Source organism: Vanessa tameamea, chromosome 19 (genome assembly GCF_037043105.1).
Source record: "Vanessa tameamea isolate UH-Manoa-2023 chromosome 19, ilVanTame1 primary haplotype, whole genome shotgun sequence".
In the NCBI taxonomy this organism is placed as follows: domain Eukaryota; kingdom Metazoa; phylum Arthropoda; class Insecta; order Lepidoptera; family Nymphalidae; genus Vanessa; species Vanessa tameamea.
In genome coordinates, this window is record NC_087327.1 from 3,178,712 (window position 1) to 3,196,592 (window position 17,881).

The 17,881-nt window shown below is 34.1% G+C and overlaps 4 protein-coding genes across 4 annotated transcripts in view; 2 read left to right on the forward strand and 2 right to left on the reverse strand.

Moving 5' to 3' along the window:
• Positions 1-324: 324 nt before the first annotated feature.
• On the forward strand, positions 325-4,062 carry LOC113403929 (uncharacterized). Its single transcript, XM_026644594.2, has 7 exons — positions 325-382; positions 462-488; positions 770-972; positions 1,891-2,020; positions 2,332-2,505; positions 3,048-3,229; positions 3,777-4,062. Exons 1-7 carry the CDS (start codon positions 340-342, stop codon positions 3,891-3,893), a joined length of 876 nt encoding a protein of 291 aa, XP_026500379.2. The 5' UTR covers positions 325-339; the 3' UTR covers positions 3,894-4,062.
• Positions 4,063-6,465: 2,403 nt separating this feature from the next.
• Positions 6,466-8,714, reverse strand: LOC113403925 (ribosomal RNA processing protein 36 homolog). The gene is made up of 4 exons (XM_026644590.2): positions 8,491-8,714; positions 8,166-8,404; positions 7,078-7,358; positions 6,466-6,654 (listed from the first exon to the last, which is right to left on the reverse strand). Exons 1-4 carry the CDS (start codon positions 8,545-8,547, stop codon positions 6,515-6,517), a joined length of 717 nt encoding a protein of 238 aa, XP_026500375.2. The 5' UTR covers positions 8,548-8,714; the 3' UTR covers positions 6,466-6,514.
• A 259-nt stretch (positions 8,715-8,973) lies between these two features.
• On the forward strand, positions 8,974-9,656 carry LOC113403935 (uncharacterized). Its single transcript, XM_026644602.2, has one exon. The coding sequence runs from the start codon at positions 9,069-9,071 to the stop codon at positions 9,654-9,656; it is 588 nt and encodes a 195-aa protein (XP_026500387.1). The 5' UTR covers positions 8,974-9,068.
• Positions 9,657-12,158: 2,502 nt separating this feature from the next.
• The window catches only part of LOC113403934 (bifunctional glutamate/proline--tRNA ligase), a 114,636-nt gene continuing 108,913 nt past the window's right edge, over positions 12,159-17,881 (reverse strand). Inside the window, exons 22-31 of the mRNA XM_064217961.1 lie at positions 17,439-17,556; positions 16,661-16,809; positions 16,165-16,365; positions 15,563-15,680; positions 15,266-15,405; positions 14,873-14,999; positions 14,231-14,472; positions 13,773-13,933; positions 12,725-12,868; positions 12,159-12,361 (exon numbers count right to left, since the gene is read on the reverse strand). Of these exons, the coding sequence (XP_064074031.1) occupies positions 12,196-12,361; positions 12,725-12,868; positions 13,773-13,933; positions 14,231-14,472; positions 14,873-14,999; positions 15,266-15,405; positions 15,563-15,680; positions 16,165-16,365; positions 16,661-16,809; positions 17,439-17,556 (1,566 nt within the window). The 3' untranslated portion in view covers positions 12,159-12,195. The remainder of the gene's footprint in view (positions 12,362-12,724; positions 12,869-13,772; positions 13,934-14,230; positions 14,473-14,872; positions 15,000-15,265; positions 15,406-15,562; positions 15,681-16,164; positions 16,366-16,660; positions 16,810-17,438; positions 17,557-17,881) is intronic.

Consider the following 17,881-nt stretch of genomic DNA (forward strand, 5'->3'; position numbering starts at 1 on the left):
TTTTCTATGCATATTATCACTTTTACGCATGCACCATAGCAAAACTGAAGTGATCCAGGGCTTTAGAATAATTATTTGATATGTATTAATTATTGCACACTTATTTTTTTAAATGTATTAAAAAAATTATAAAGTAGTATTAACAACAATAGACATTACATTTGGTATCGTAACATCCTAGAATCACATCAGCAATCAGGTAGTACTTACATTCTATTTGGTAATCACGTCAGATAAAGTATGGACTTTATCTGGCGTGATAGCAAATAGGATTAGCAAAAAGTATATAAAGGATTGATTTTAGCCCTCATTACAAACAGTGCAGTGTCAAGCTTAATCATGAAAGGGTTACTGTTATTTCTTGGCCTCGCCGTCGTATGCGGTAAAATTTTAATCGAATATTTTGTTGTATTAATATTTTATCCGTACTTAAATATTAATGAATATATTTCTTTTTCCAGCATCAGCGCATAATGTTGGCTTCAGGGGTAAGTTATTTTATTTTCAATAGATTTATAAAAGGAAGGTATTAAATCTTCTTCCAGATGCTATTTAAAAAAATGTATACAAACATTTTTAATGATTTTATTTTATGAGATATTCAATAATCATGTCGTTTTTATTTCATATTATGATAAGACTAAGTACAGACCAGTTAATATAATGTTTGTGTTTATTATATGACGAAGTTGGTTCATTTGAAAACATATTAGTAGAGTATTTTTCAGCTAGACTCAAAATTAACAGCGTGCTTTTCTAATTTTCGCAGTAAAGTTCAACGTTGGTTTCAACTTTGGCGGTGACTTCTTCTTCGACATGCCCCGTACTATGGCTGCGGCCGTCATCCAGCGCTGGACCCTGACGCAGCGCTCTACCAGTGTTCGAGCAAACCTTAACCTTTACTGCCACTCCGACCTCATTTTCTGCGCATACTATGATGACAACGGCTTTGTAGCAGGAGCACAAGTAGCTGTTAGTAGAATTATTTTAATATTAATAAATTCGATGATAGTGCCGCGATTGCCCAGTGGTTGAAACTGTGAATCTTAAAAGGCCACTGAGTTTGCACGTGCTTTATTTGTGTGTTAGTAATTCATTTTGTGCTCGGCGAAATGGAAAACAACGTGCCCGATATGGTAGAATGCAATTACGTGAGATGGGTCTATAATTAAGCCGTGCTGAAGTGCGTTATGGAAAAATCTTTGGAATCCCTCAAAAGCACGGGAGGATGTTACTCAGTAGATCATTTTCGGGCTGTTAGTTACTTTACCAGTAACTTAATTTTTATTTTTACTTTTTGTTCACATAGCATTACGGCCCTAATTATGATAATTTAGTATTATCTATACTACAACTACCGGAATTATCTTTATTATTAATGACAATAAATGTACTTTCAAAAAGACAATATAGTGAATTGAAGGAGATTTTGAAAAGAAAAGTGTCCATATGTGACAATTAATACGTACCAGTAACATAACTAGGTGATAATTACCCCGGCCATGTGGCGAAAGCTTACATCATCCTTAAACTGATAAAGGTATCGATAAGAATACATTGTATTGCAAACGAAAGCTTATAAATGTTTCTCTGCAAGAAAACGCATGAAATAAACTAGAAATAGCTAATTACTTCTATTTATTTCTTCGGAATGGGAACGTAAAAAATATAATAAAAAAGTATAAGTTTGATAAATAAGTGCTAATGGACGGCATCAAAGTAACTAAGCCACATAACTGATACGTCCACATTAACATTTTTCTTTAAGCTATGAATTCTCTCTCTGATATAGATATGTGCCGATAAAACGGACATAATTGATGATAAATTAATAAATATATTTATATAATCTAAGTACTAATACTATTAATTTTTGTTTAATGTTTTTAGTTACCTCAAGAAAAATTCACCGATGCATTGTATGACTGGACAACACAAGGTTTCGTAGAATGGGTACCTGCATTACCTAGTGGAGAAATTAGGAAGTTCTGGGCTATTTCACAATATTTCGTATCAGAAGGTTAGTGTGAGAAATTATATCATTGCGATATGGTGTTAAATTATTTGTATATAAAAACTAGCGTTACGTTTCTTATAAAGCCATTTTGATAATGAAAAGGTTGAGTTAAAATATAATATTCACTTATTTTAATGTTAGTAACGTAATAAAGAATAAATTATAGTCCCAAAGAATGTGACATATATTTAGAATCATCACTAAATAGTAGATGGAACGAGTTTGAATTGTATATACGCGTTCTTGTCTAATATATCTTCTGTAATAAAATAATAAAATAACAAGAAATTAACTACTGACTCCTGCAATTATAGAGTACCTTCAACTGAACGCAGAGGACCGTCGTGCATTGTACGATTCCTCCAAGTTATTGCAACAAGATGCCATCTGGTTGACCGGCTTCTACGGAAATGTGGATAAACTATCTAGTAAGACCAGTGACATCGCGAACAGCATCTACACCCAACAGGCCTGCATTCCTTGGATGGGTATGAAATAAATCTTGCATATTCATTTCATAGAGTTAGACTTCGACCCCGATTAATTAGGTGAATGGACATAGAATCAATCAATCAGTCGATGTTGCAAAGTGACGCCTGGACCGAGGCTCCTGCTCTTAGCGTCAAAGTACTCGTAAAACGGGAACCAAAATTATTTTTCATATAAATAACGTAATTTAACATAAAAATTTAAACAAAAGAAAAACGGATTCTGTGACCATGCGCGTTCTTTATGAGTTCCACTCCACAAAATGATACTTTCTGAATACATGGATATATATAGTTTCAAATGGATTTTTTTTTCAATTCGATTAAAAACACTTACAAAATCATCTAAAAATTACTAAAATATCCAATAAAATAGATAATCAATTAATTTTCCCATTCAGAGAAAGTATTACTGTTGTCAGAATGTTAAAATCATTAGTATCAAATGCTGTTATGTTTTTAATTATCAAACCTTATTATTAATCAGCCATATTCTTTTAAAATCACTAGCACAAAATGACTATATTCGTTATATGTTGTAGGTCGTCACTACTACTACAACATGACTGAAAATACCCCCTGCGAGGCTGATACTATGTACCCCTGGTTCCCACTTGTGCACGACGGCAATTTAATTGGTACTGGCTTAGTCGTCTTCGGAAAATTGCCTATCGAAGAAAATGCACGTGACTGGTTTGAAAGACCACCTAAGCTAGCTGTCCAGGTAACATTATTAATCTGTTAGCAAATTTGGAATTTATATTTAATTATTTCAAGAATGAAATGGAAGACTTAATATTTACAATAAGTTTTGTCGTTGTCATCATCCTCCTGCCCTTATCCCAATTTTACTTGGGTCGGCGCAGCATGTCTTCTTCCATACTTCTCTGTCGGACGTCATCTCACAAGTAACATTCTTTCTAACCATATCGTCTTTCACACAATCCATCCATCGTTTCTTGGGTCGTCCCCTATCCTATATCCATCCACATCCATTCTCAAGACCTTGTTAAAAGTTTTGTCGTTGTATCTGTAAAAAATTTAAGTCACAATAATTAGCTAAAAATAATATAAAGGTATTTTTAGTAGGTAGTAAAAAAGTATAACTTCAAGATATGTATTCCTAGGGGATAAAGGTTTTTTTTTGTTTTTATTAGAAATTCAACTCTACATACCTTAACGTATGTAGAGTTGAATTTCTAATGAAAACAAATACAATCGTTAGGGTCATTTATTAAAAGTCCATTAACATAATATAATAAACTTTTCAGGTTATTGTTCCCGATGGACCTACTTGTCTTTACGATTTGACTGAACAAGTCGGACTACTTACCATGCACATTTACTACATCGATCAACCCTGGACTTTGGGCTGCCTGTTCCAGTAATTTCTAATACTGGGATGTGATAATGGGACACAATCGATTTTCCCTAATTTTATTTATTTATTTATATCTAAACTTTTTTAGTTTAGCGCAAAATGTACAAAATGTATGTTATAAGACTTGCATAGTATTTACGTACTAGCAATTTAAAATATAAAACAATTTAAAACTACTCTGTGTTTAATTAGCTAAGAATTTATCAGAAGTTACCACGTAGCTGATGATTTTTGACAACCATTTTCTGTGAAACAAAGTATAAAAAGATGAATAAATAATAATAACACAATAGTATAAAATACTAACGTATTTAGTCGCTCCCGGTAGCGGACCCACACTCACCTTACACGTCCATAGCGCTCACGCGCAGCGCGCTAAGTCGCTAACTGACGAGTTGACGACTGCGATTGCCGTTCGCCGTGCTACACTATCATTGAAAGGTACTAATACTTTCCCAATTACGATGGTACCAAATAAGTGTCCCTAGCCTAACCCAACTCCACCCCTTTTTTATATTATCCGGGTAGGCATTTTTCCTCTCCACCTAATGAGTGGTAGTGTAGTTCAAAGGCGAAGACTGCCAGTATAGTCCGGAAGAACGAACTGCACTAGTCGCTCTCGCCACGCCGGCCCTCAAGATGCCTTTATTTGATGATTTAATCATTAAAATCAATAAGATTATCAGAGGACCATTTGGCAATGTGTTCTAACGTCCTATCGAGTTCATCAACAAGATTTCTCCGCCTCTTCTCAATTTCCGCTCGTCCGGCTACTGCGCGTCCGTAGTACGTACATGTTTATTTCGTACGCTATAAGATCACAAAGTGGATAATCATTAATTATCTTCTAAGAGATGTATCAGTTGGTTGTTTAAGATCTGTTCCATCATCTCACAAAGTACTGAGGTGGTAGATATTGGCCGTTAATTTACCGGGTTAGACCAATCCCCTTTTTTTGGGAACAGCTTGCAGACCTTACCTATCATTCCGCTATTGTTTGAACTCCTATTAGTATTTAGAAAAAACCTATAAGTTTTGCAAAGTATATTTTAATAGCTGTAGTGAAAGAATATTCAAAATAATTACGATAATAGTTGGTAATATCCGAAACATCATTTAATTTTAATGTTTTCTAATTTTAATATATATTTATATCTTACCTAGTCATGTTTCCATATGAAAGGTGGTCAGAAGTATCGCGGGACAATACTTGTTACAAAAGTATACATATGGCGCCTATTTTCAGATAGACATCATTCACTTAAATTCATAAATGAAAAAGGCACGACATCTTCCCCAGGTCCTTAGTCTATTTAATACTGTATGATTGGACTACTCTGAAAATGATAATTGGGAAATAGTGAACTAATTTTGGCATCGGATTGTTGCACATAAATTAATTAACAGATGAGGACAATTAATTATGACTTGATGGAAATGTTTATTTCCTTACCCCAGTGGGGAATGGGGATTAGGGTGAGGATGATAGTTTGTCATAGTAATAGAAGTAAGTTAACAAGAGGATGAGTTATTTGGGGGAGTGATCATCTCTATTGCTAGCCAAATATTGGATCAATGGATATAGGAAATATAACAAATTACTTATTGGGTGCTTTCGCGAAAATTCTGGACAATTTTAATCTGTACAATACTGTTAATTACAAACCAAAGACCTAGAAATATAGGTCTTCGGTTTGTCTTCGGTACCTTTTTTTTTTTTTGTTTAACGAGGAGGAAATGCATTTACGCATGCCGCCCGGTCGGGGGACCGGGACGGGTATGTGGGACTCAACCGGGGCCTAATGCCCCGTGCCAGGGCACGCTGAAGCTAATGCCCTGTCCTACCCACTAAAACCATCCTCGGGTTTCCACCATGCCGCCGAGTGGTGAGGCAACGGGATCGCCAAGGGCATGCAACCGCGACCCCACCAGCGGCAGCCGCCGTAAGGCGGCTGAATATTCATGGAAAGCGCGCCTAGTGCGCGCCTTCCCCCTCATCCTCCACGTGGGAATGTGGCGAACTCCCCCGAGTCCGCCACTGGAGGCTGGGCGTCAACGAAGCTGACGCCCTGCGGCGGATAAGATGATAGGCTCCGCCGCTGACCGCCGGTGTAAAACACCTGGGAGGCTCGAGTAGCGAGCCCTCCCACTCCCTCCTAGCCAACGAGGCCACTCACATGGTCCGCCCTGACGCCGATCAGGGACGTACCAGGAGCGGCTCCGCGGCATCCCTCCCGCCAGTCTTAGCCGTGGCCGACGAGCAAGCTCAAGCCGGCCCCGTTGCCCAGGGTACACCACGAGGAGGTGACTGACATGTACCCCTTGTCTTCGGTACCTAACTCAACTGCCTTGTATAAAATCGAAAACATCTAATGTGTAGTTACTGTGTTTTATTTAATGTGATCAACGACCGACGACAATTACTCAGGAACATAAATGTTGTTGTTACTTTAAAGGGCAGATTTATAATCTTTCTAACTATACATCTATATATATTTAATAACTTATAATTTCAGCAATAAATACACTTTATGTTATTAACCTTTCCAGTTTGTACAATTTACTAATAAACGAAAAAGTTTGTTTAAATGTTTTATTTTAATAATATCTTATTATAAATGAACATCGTCAACTTTCTCCCATTGGAGTTCTAAAAGAACGTTTTTTAATTTTCTGTTGTCTACGCTTAAGATGTCTCTGGATGCGACCTGTGCCTTTCTTCTTTAATTCTTCATACTGATTAACAAGTGACTCGACGCGTAACTCAGCTATAAGAAAAAAAAAATGTTACAAAGAATTAAAAAAATGTGTATAGCAAATTGAACCCTTTATGCATAACATACAGGTATGAGTTCTGTACATTTGGTATTTTTGTTTAACTGCCTGTGATTTAGCAGCTTGCTTATGTGGTAGGAAATCCATGCCCTTGAGTCCCAGTTGAAGCCAAAATTAAAATAATAAATTTTTCTGTTTTTTTTAGCCTGCTTTTTCACTGCTTGTGTCAGTTTCCCATTCCAACATATGCCTGCATTATGATCTCAGTGACATATATTTTTGTTTGAATTAAATTTTAATACTCAATAGCAGCCCATGTACTGAGTCCAATCTAAACCATACCAGAAGTCATACAAACAGGGTCATACACACACACTTACAGAATGTTTATGATGTGAAGACAAAGATTAACTTACATTTATTTTTGAAGTGTGGTTGCTTTCCACTTCTGAAATCTGTCTCAACTTCATCCTTGTGTTTTTCTAATATATCCCTCTCTTTCTTCTTCATTTTGGTGTCTTTGTGTTGATCATTCAAACGCTGTAATAGCCTCCTCAGACTCTGTTCTTTTTCAGGATCTGTTGTTTTCCTCAATTCTGCTCTTATAGCTTTGATATCATTTATGCGAATGTTGGAGAGAAAACCAAAGTTTTCAGAAAATTCCTTCTTATCAAAAGTGCCACATAAGGGATCAAATCTGTAAAAAATAGAAATAGCTATGGTGGCATCAATCAGTGGTGGCACAAGACCAAAATTTTATGAGTAAGATAAATTTTAGGAGTTACTCTACCTTTTAATTGTCTGGTTTTATAAGGAGACAATTTAAAAAAAAAAATAATGTAAATTTTATTTATCGAAACACACACCATTCTGCTCAATCAAAATCATAATAAAAATTAACTTTAATCAAGCAGGCTTTTACAAGCACTTTTGAATAATTATTTTACAGAACTAATGTTCACGAGAAATGTTGTTCACTGTCTCGTGAACAAGACATTCGTAGATTATATCGAAATATTGAGCTCCACCAAATAAAAATAAAATACATGGTAAATATCCCATTTTAAATACTTGCAGTAATAAAAATACCATATTAATCTTAACACTAAGTAAAGCTACCACCGGTGCGGAATGTGGATTCTACCAAGATGAACTGGCCAGAAATTGTACTATCAAAGTGATTTTATTTTGATAACAAAAAAAAATTATAGGTATTATCAAACATATATCTTCTTGAAGTATCTTTAAGTATGATATCTATAATCTATGTTTATTTGTACTTTGCAAGATATTTATTGAAATATCATTTTTCTTAGTTTAACACATCATAAATCAGTAATTTTACCCTAAATCTTGAACTGCAAGTAAATCTTGAGTAAGAATAATCTATTAAAATTAAGACAAAATTGGGCAGGGTGCCCTTCAAATTCATAGCATACAATATGTAATTAACAACACATACAATATAAGATTAACATTAAAAACCTATATAATAAATATTAACCTTGGGTCACGTATTTCATTTTTCTTAACAGTAACAGCCTCTCGTAACATACGCACAGGCCTCTTTGAGCTCATCTCTCTCGGCCTATTTTTATTTTCTCGCTTAAAAACTTTCGGCGCATTTTGTACTTTTTTATTTTCTCCAAATATAGCTTGTTTATATACTTTTGACCCAACTTTCTCTTTTAGTTTCTGTAGAGCTTCAAATGATAATGTAGATAATTCCTTTTTTATAGCTAACTGAAATATGTAACATATTATATTAACGTCATGGATTTTGTACGCAGTTACAAAGATGCAGTCATCGAACTTAAATTATTACTTACACGCTCATCGTCTTGTTCCTCATCAGAATTATTAATAAATCCATCACTGTCTTCCATTATCTTTAATTTCAAGCTACAAATCTCAGTATATATGAATGATATTTAACAAAACTTATTACGATATTAATTTATTTACTTCAATATAACCTATTACAAATAAATGACTCTCACTTGATTTTTAATCTTATTTCCTAAATGACATTTAGCAATTCGACTGTCAAAGTCAGATTCTTTTGTTAAATCTTTATGGAAGGCAAACATAACGTATAATATAATTTTGATCATTCATCGTATTTTTATCCATTAAAGTAAAAATCTGTTTAATATCAATTATATTATAATTATATTATTTAAAATGCCTTTTACTCAACCATAATTCTAAAATCTATTTAAGTTTGCATAAAAGTTGCATCCATTTCTTGAGTGCCGTCTTTAAAAATATAGTAAGTAATTTTAAAAACTTACAACAATTTAAGATCTCAATCAAATGTCATCAAGACGTATTCAAAACCGGCTTACAATATGTTTCTAAGTAAATTAATTTTTCGTCGATTCAATATTCTTCAAAAGTAAAGGAGATGGAATTGGAGGATGCCATTACTGTGACAAAAGTAAATACTCATATTGGTCCGCTTTACATATTGATTGGATGGCAATCAAAATCCTTTGAAATTTTCATTTACCAGGATGATTATGTTTGGAAAGGGAAATTTTCTGCACATCGACTGGCCGGATTCAGCAAAAATTTGCAATTGCCTGAAAATGAATATATTGCTAGTATAAAAAGGTGTTTATCGGAATATAGGGAAGATTACCTGTATGAATTAAAAAGTGGTTTCTTTTATTGGAAAAGAATACAAAACGAATCTGTAATAATCGAAGGCTTCCTACCTGTAGAATTAGAAAATTCTCCAAATATTACACGTTTAGATTTGATAGATATTTCACTAGCCTTAAATAGACACTTGTGTAACAAAGTTAGTAACTATAAATCTAAATTTGAGAATATTCAAAAAGAATATCAAAAATGCTTAAACGATACAGAAGAATTTTTAAGTTTAAAAGTAGACATGGAAAAAACGCTTAGCAAGAAATTTTTAAATTTGCTCAATTTAAAGAAAAACGAAGTTGTGATGTTGCTTAAATCATCGTATAAAATGCAATGATGTTTACATTTTAATAAACGTTAGGCCTATTTAAAATTCATCTTTAATTAAAATTGTATAAGCAATATTTAAACGTCTAAAAATACTTATAAAATAATAAAATGTAAATAATTTACATAATAAACATTAATTAAAAATAAACATGTTATTTTACTATTTTACTAGTTTTATCGAATGTCAAGAAGATTGATATTTTAAGAAAGGAGTTTTTTGTATTTCAGATGCAGATATTTCTGATACTCAGATATTTAAATATTTTGTACTGCTTTTTATATAGGATTGACTATTATTTCTGGTAACACTTCAATTTTATATATATCTATAAAACAATGATCATAAGTATTATTACATGGTAAATAATATTTCTAATACTATAGACATATATAATGATATATATCATATTTTTCCTTTTGTTACTACTAAATACTTGCAACTGACTGAAAGACAAATCAAGTATTCATATCACTCTGCTAATTTTGGATGTACCAAAATTATGGGTAAATTTATTTAATTGGTAATACTTAATTAGGTGACAGTAACTGGCAGTAGCCAGTGCCTGAATAATTTAATTCGGTGGCACATGCACTATGAAATAGTGATAAATAGATTCCTTAGTCTTTGGATATATCTACCTACTTACACGAAAAATAAATTGCTGTCAAACTTCAAAGAATATAAACTTCCTACAAAGTAAACAAATCCTACGCGACATTGGCGAAATAATCTGTGCCCTGTGGCACAACTAAAAGCTATTAAACTAAGAATTGAATTGAATTGAAAGTAAACAAAATATTTTTATAATTAATTGATTATGTAAACCATTTATTAAATTTATATGCAAAACATAGTCATGAATAGGTGTAAATTGTAATGCACTGGTGAATGTCATATAAAAATATTTTAATGTTCTAAAATGTAATGTGCGCTTGACAGATAAGATATTTAATTATTTTTTTTCAATTAAAATGGATTGCAGGGTAGTTCCAGAAACATTTATTGCAAAGTTTGAAATAAATAAACATTTCTTATATGCAAAAATATGTTGGGCAAAAAGTGAAAGTGTGTTGTTTAGTATACAGTTATTTAGCGATGATCACAGTTGGTCTGGTAGCTTTTCTTTTGAACTGGCCAAGTCATTTGAAGAACGTCTACATGAAAATGCAATTGAATATGCAAAAAATGTGAAGGACGCTTTAAAAAAAAACAGTGACATGTATAAGTATGAATTCACACATTCTGAATCCAATGCTTGTGAGGCAAAATTATGTTGGAAAAGATTATTTGCGGACTCCAGTGCAGTGTTGGTTCATGGTTTCGTAACTCTTCGACAAGATAAATCTACTGAAACTAAAGACAGCATCATAGATTACTTATTAAATGAAAATAAAATGCTTCAAATTACGATAGAAAGCTTAAAAAATAATAATGAGCAGCTGAATAATGAAGTAGATAATTGCAAGAGCGAATTTGAAAAGCTTATTGATATTAAGGAATCCTTAGAATCTAATTTATATGGTAAATTTATCCAGCTTTTAAACTCTAAGAAACGGCGAATTAAGTTATTGGAGAACCACATTGCTAAAATTGAAGGTTCCAATATTTGAATGCTGGAGATATTAATTGTGATAATAATTATCAATGAAATACTTTATGTATCTGATTTTGTATATAATAAGTAGTTGCTATGAAAAATAACTATTGAATAATTATTTAGATAAGTATCTTGAGAATATTGACACTGGGGTATAAACAATTGAAGAGATATTTTATTGATATGATCACTATCAAAATAGTTTATTTTTTGACTATGTTTGTAATTTTTTAACTATATTAACTAATGTATTTAGCTAGAATAAGTTTTAACACAAGAATAAGTTTGGGAAAATAAAAGCTTGAACTGTAGCACTGATAATACAGTAAAGTATTAATAAGTCAAAATATTATACAAGTGAAACAAAAATAACAACCAAACAAAATTATTTTGTTTTTTTTTTTATTTCCTTATCCTTCTTGCCCTTTTAATTCAGTGAATTTGAAATGAAACATTTATTTTTATTTTTGCACAAAAAATCATTTATATGACTCAAATATTCATCTACAGCAAAATTACCATTGCTAAATGATTTCCATGAATATGCTTCTTCAATTGTAGGAATAAAAAAATTACTGTGGTCAAGTCTGGTGAAGATGGTGAGTGGGCAAGAATATATAAGCCAAATTCTTTATATTTCACAGAGGCCAACGTCCAATCAATGAGCAGGAACATTATCATGGAGAAACAGCATGCTTAATGATAAATGTCATTAAATTTTAAATTTGTTTTGTGGAAATTAATTAGTTTTTATATGACTAGTCAAGTGACCGCAAATATAGCTATCATTTTTTACATCTACTATAAGAAAGGATAGCATGTCTAGTTTACAGATTGTGCACATCTATTCAGTTATAATTAAAATGATAATTCTTATTACTATTATGAAAGTAAATGAAAAAAACAGAGCATATTTGAATAATTTATTTTGCATAGACATTAATAATTTTAATAACTTCGACCGAAGAGTGTTATAAACTTGGGTTTATTTTGGCATGCTGGGTGAATGCATTTGTCATCAGGTGTGAGTTGACGAGGTGGCTCAAAGGGAATGCAAAGAGACTTTGCTCCCATAGCAGGGCCTTTAACTTCTGTTGTTTGGTCATCGTCATTTCTGTAATATAATAATTATATAATATATTTTTATTTTCATAGTTACTATATAAAAAAAAGTACACTGTGAAAAGATTGCCAGTCAAAAAAAATTATATATATATTTTGATAAGTTATATAATATATTGAATATTATGTTCATATCATATATTCACACTGTCTTTTTTTACATAAAAAGGAGAACATGTCATTTAAAATATTTAAAAATCATTTCCTAGTAATGACAAATAGAATTAAAGAAAATAAAGAAATACTTTTGTATAACTTCTATACATTTTGTTTTTGTTGGATATTAAAATATTATACATTTTTTTCAATATTTTTTTATATATTCAAATTGATATGTCCAATTAAAATCGTTTACCTGGCACTATCATTCTTGATGTTATCTTCGCAAGGTATTTCACCGCAGAATGGCGATAGAAGCATATGCTTGCTTTCCAAAGCGTTGGTGAAGTCTTCCCATTTAGTTACAAATGATAACCGTTCGTCACGTTCCTTTGTTGCTCTAAAAATAAAATATTTAATATTATATGTGTTAAGTAAAATAATACGGCCTATTAATATGCCTCTACTGGGCTAGGGCCTCCTCATTTTGAGGACGAGGATGACTCACGATGTTTTCCTTTTCGACCGCATACGAAATTAATTATAAATACGAATCAAGCTAGTGAACATGTGTTCGACTCTTGGGTTAAGATTCCCGTAGTTTAAATAATGGGTCATCTCAGCTCTAACAGTTTTTATTATATCATTTTACTTTATGTAAAAATTTAATGGATAGTATTTTAAGTCAGCTACGAAATTAACAGCTTTGATTTTTATGATTCTTAGGAAATACTGCCGACTTCTGATATTATTATTTTTCATGTTGAACAATTGGTCAAATTCGAAAAAAATATGACTATGTATGATGTATAAATAATACACATCTATTATAATCATCAGATTAAATGATTATATTTTTATAAATACATGCCAAGTAAATAGAATTTAAAATTGCACAAATAAAGACTGAAATAAAGTATAGTACATTTATTATTTTTATAAATAATAAATAGAAAAATAGTATTCAAATAGGTTATTCTATTTGAGCATCTTAAAGATGAAAGTGAACACTGCTAGTAGGATAAATAATATATTTATGAGGATCCATAGTTACATCTAGGAAAAGAAGACCTAATATTAAAAATGTTTATATCAAAGTGGGTTTATAGCTAATTAATGATAATCGTATTTTTTAAATTTAATTTGAATTTAAAAATTGTTATGTTGAAAATTGAATTGGGTGAAAATAAGAAAACAGAGATATTTTTTGTATATTGTGATATCATATACATTGAGATGATGCTCCTAAAATAAATCAAATTTAAAAAACTAAAAAGAATCAAAAATAAATAGTATAGTCTTACTTGGCTAGCATCTCGTCGTGCGTCTGCTCGAGCAGAGCCCGCAGCCGCTCGGGCGCGTCCGCTCGCGGGATGGACAGCTTCTCCGCCGACACGCGCCGCACGGCCACCACCGTGCCCTTCGCCAGGTCCTTGGGGCCCAATTCCACTCGAATGGGAACGCCCTGCGAGTGTTCAAGGTCGTCAAAATAGTATCATCGAATCGAGCCAACATTCAGTAACGATAATCAGACTGACAGACGACATCACAACTTTGTCCTTGTCCGTCGTTATTTTTAAAAATAAGTTAAATTCGCAAAATAATTGAGTTGTACGTGTCGGCTGTTAACGTGGCACATCGATCGACTGTCGTTCTAGCAGATGCAACAAATTTTACATATTTTATTATTGTTACTCGCTTTTATGTTTCCATATAGTTGACGGAGAGCCATATATATAACCGAGAGCTATGCACAATGTACCTTGAGCTCCCAGTGGTTGAACTTCCAGCCGGGCGAGTAGTTGTCGCGGTAGTCGCCCTCGGCGCGCAGGCCGGCGGCCAGCAGCTCGTCCACCAGCAGCTGGCACGCGTCGGTGAGCGCGCGGCGCTCGGCGGGCGAGCTGGCGGCGGTGACTCCGCACGGCACCACCACCACCTGGATGTCGGCCACGCGCGGCGGCAGCACCAGCCCGCGGTCGTCTCCGTGCACGAGGACCATCACGCCTAGTTTACGACCACATGAGCTTATTCTATAACCCTCAAACTACTGGTCTAAATTATACAAACGGCAATTTTGATTAAAAGGGCAATATTTCATTTTTTTGTTATTTACATCGATAGCGAATCATACAGCGTGACAAAAAAGTTGAAGTAAAATTGTAATTCCATTATTAAAAAATGTCAATAATAGTAAAAAGAAAAAAACACGTTTATTTTTATTAATTAAGTTTTTTTTTTAAAATTATCATGGACGAAGATTTCAAAATGCGATAATGCTGGTTAGATCCAAGTGTCCTTAGCAATTTGATTGTATGTGTGACATTTATGGGTGAATTGTTTGAACACGTCATTGAAGGATGCTGTGTGACTTTATGTACGTGTTGGTTTATTTATTCCTACTAACCAATGGTTCTGGTCGTGAGTCCCCAGGAGTTCTGGAACACGTATTTCTTTTCTTGCGTTTCGGGGTCGTCGTAGACGATCTCGAACATTTTTGAGAAGTTCTGTCCGAGGTGGTGACTAGTTGCGCCCTGAATTAACACATTTTCTTATAAATACATCACAAATAAAATTGTCTTTTGAGAATTTAGCAAATGTAGGGGATGGTAGGGATCCCCTATCCCTACCATTATAGAGCTTGGTCAATTGTCCGATCCGCTTGTCTGAGTCGATTCGTTTATTACACTCATCGAATTTTCACGACTGAACCACTAAATCGACTTATTTATAATTTAGTATGGATTGCACATGTCTAAGAGCATAATATTAAATAACGTTTATAATAAAAGTATCGTACCTGTATTCCCCTGCCGCTGGCGGGTATGTACGCCTCCACAGTTGTTGTGTAATCGCCACCAGCGAACTTCTCCTTCTCGGTCTTGCGTCCCCTGATGACGGGGATCGCTAGCAGCTCCTCGTACACCCGCGCGTACAGATCTATACGTAAGATAAGTAATATGGAAATAATTCTTTATATTTGGTATGGAGTAGTTTTATTTCTAAAATAATATTATAGTAACGTATCAATCATAGGTAGCAACTATCAACGGTAGCAAGAAGCTTGTGCTAAAAAAAGGTCAATAAATGTATTTACCGAGTATCTGCAACACTTCCTCTGCGGCTTCGGTCTGGTCTCTGAAGGCAGTGTGTCCCTCCTGCCACAGGAACTCGCGCGTGCGCAGGAACGGCTGCGGCTGCTTGAATTCCCATCTCTGATACGAAGATTGTTTTACTTACAATTATTTTATAATATAAAAGGTTTACGATCATTATATTTATTTAAGACTAACTACTGTATGATATATTTTCATAGTTATGTCATTCGATAAATGAATACTACGCACGCCGAGGACTTTATATGACACGGGTTTCCGTCTGCGGTTTCACCCAGGTGTGGAATTTTTAATACTATCAATGTAATACAATTTATATAATTGCTATTTAAGCGTATTCCTAGGTATGAGAATTTAAGTTTCTATTTTTTATCAACTTTTTTACTATTTTGTATTATTTCATTACTTTGTTTCGTAACAGTGTTTAAATATATATTTTTCAATAGTGTATGATGAGGTCTCCTATAATATAATTGAGCACACAGCTTGATATTAAGAATAAGTATTTAGTGTGTATCTTTTGTGGGAGCCTCGTAAATGAAATACAAAAAGAATGTGTAGGGTGCGTGTGCCAGGTGCGCACCACGACGTTGTTCCACTGGTTGAGCTTGTAGGGCAGGTCGCGGTGGCTCTGTATCCAGCGCGCGTAGGCGGGGTACATGACGGTCTCCGAGGTGGGCCGCACGGCGATGTGCTCGGCCAGCTCGGACGAGCCCGAGTGCGTCACCCACGCCACCTCCGGCGCGAAGTCCGCGATGTGTGCCTTCTCGCGCTCCAGCGCCGCCTGCGGCCGGGTGGTGGCTCTTTGTTAACTCAGCGTTTCATGTAAATTATGTCCATTTAATTGAAATTAATATAATATTTGTGTGAAATATTGACTGTACCTTTCGATTAAACCTCTACTACTTCTTTTTTATTTGTTTCTCTAAGTTTTTACTCGTAATAGTTGACGTTGTTTATTATCGTTTTTTTTCAAAATAACCATAATCAATCGAAAGCATACATTTTATATTTCATATTGGTAATAAAAATATATAATAATCAGTATTTGAGAGATCATTTACGTGAAATCTACGAACCTTTGATACGAATATCGGGAAATATCCGTCTTTAACGCCCAACTTCTTGAAGTGAGCGCTGAGGAAATTTTTAATGACGTCCCAGATACTGTACGACCACGGCCTCAGGATGTAGCAACCGGATATGTCGTAGTAGTCGATCATTTCCGCTGTTAAAATAACAAACACATATTAAGATCAAAATGTAAAGTATAGATCAATTCACTCACATAGACATCCCCTCCACGTTTATTTTTTTTAAATAAACTTTTCAAATATCATATAATCTGTATTTTACCGTCTTTACTCTTAGTCATCTCACACACTAAAACATCGTATACGCACGAGCGTCACTCACACACACTAACGCACCCCTATTTTCTTATCTATAATATTTATAATAGACATTTCATTTATTGACCGATTTATTTATGGAACAATTATTATTTTCTGAATGTTCATTGAACGACTTTATCAAAAACATTGGATAAAAATAAATATCCTTCTTTTATTTTATTTTTATGTTTGTAAAATAAAAGACTTTTTTTATTTTCTTACGAGAAATCCTCACTAATATTTCGGAGTTTGAAAGTGTTTGCAATCCCGTGCCTCAGAAAGTACGTTAAGCCGCCTCTTTCCGACTGTTTTGGATTGGCGGACGATTACGAAAGTAAGAGAAATGAGTTCCCTGACTTTGCGCGAATACACGTGCACTGTAACATACCGTAGCTGAAATCGGACAGTTGGTTGCATATTCAAGCTATAAATATTATAATTCCACGTAATATTTGATTCTTACATTTAGTGATAACTTGTGAATACCACTCCGGTAGGTCTGTCTCCTTGCTCGCCTCCAACCCCAGACGGGTGACCTTCTTGGGGCCGGTCGACGACTCATCCTTAGCTGGCTTCGATACCTGTGTTATAAACACATTTAATTATTTACATCAATTATAAATTCCACCAACCCGCATTGGAGCAGCGTGGTGGAATATGCTCCATACCTTCTCCTCAACGGGAGAGGAGGCCTTAGCCCAGAAGTGGGAAATTTACAGGCTGATTATGTTATGTTATGTTTATTATATCAATTATAAATTAAGTTATTTTTTTTATATTGTCCGGACAGACATATGACTCCACTCCACCTGATGGCAAGTGGAAGTGGAGTCCAAACGCGAAGACGACTAGTACAGTCAGCTAGAATGAGCTGCACCAGTCACCCTCGCCATGCCAGCCCGCATG

Coding starts and splice junctions, on each gene's coding strand:
- LOC113403929 (XM_026644594.2), top strand. CDS start 340: ATGAAAGGGTTACTGTTATTTCTTGGCCTCGCCGTCGTATGCG. Junction 973..1,890: donor TAGCAGGAGCACAAGTAGCT/GTTAGTAGAATT, acceptor TAATGTTTTTAG/TTACCTCAAGAAAAATTCAC. Junction 2,506..3,047: donor GGCCTGCATTCCTTGGATGG/GTATGAAATAAA, acceptor TATATGTTGTAG/GTCGTCACTACTACTACAAC.
- LOC113403925 (XM_026644590.2), bottom strand. CDS start 8,547: ATGGAAGACAGTGATGGATTTATTAATAATTCTGATGAGGAACAAGAC. Junction 7,359..8,165: donor AATGAAATACGTGACCCAAG/GTTAATATTTAT, acceptor TATTTTTTACAG/ATTTGATCCCTTATGTGGCA. Junction 6,655..7,077: donor ACCACACTTCAAAAATAAAT/GTAAGTTAATCT, acceptor TTTTTCTTATAG/CTGAGTTACGCGTCGAGTCA.
- LOC113403935 (XM_026644602.2), top strand. CDS start 9,069: ATGGAATTGGAGGATGCCATTACTGTGACAAAAGTAAATACTCATATT.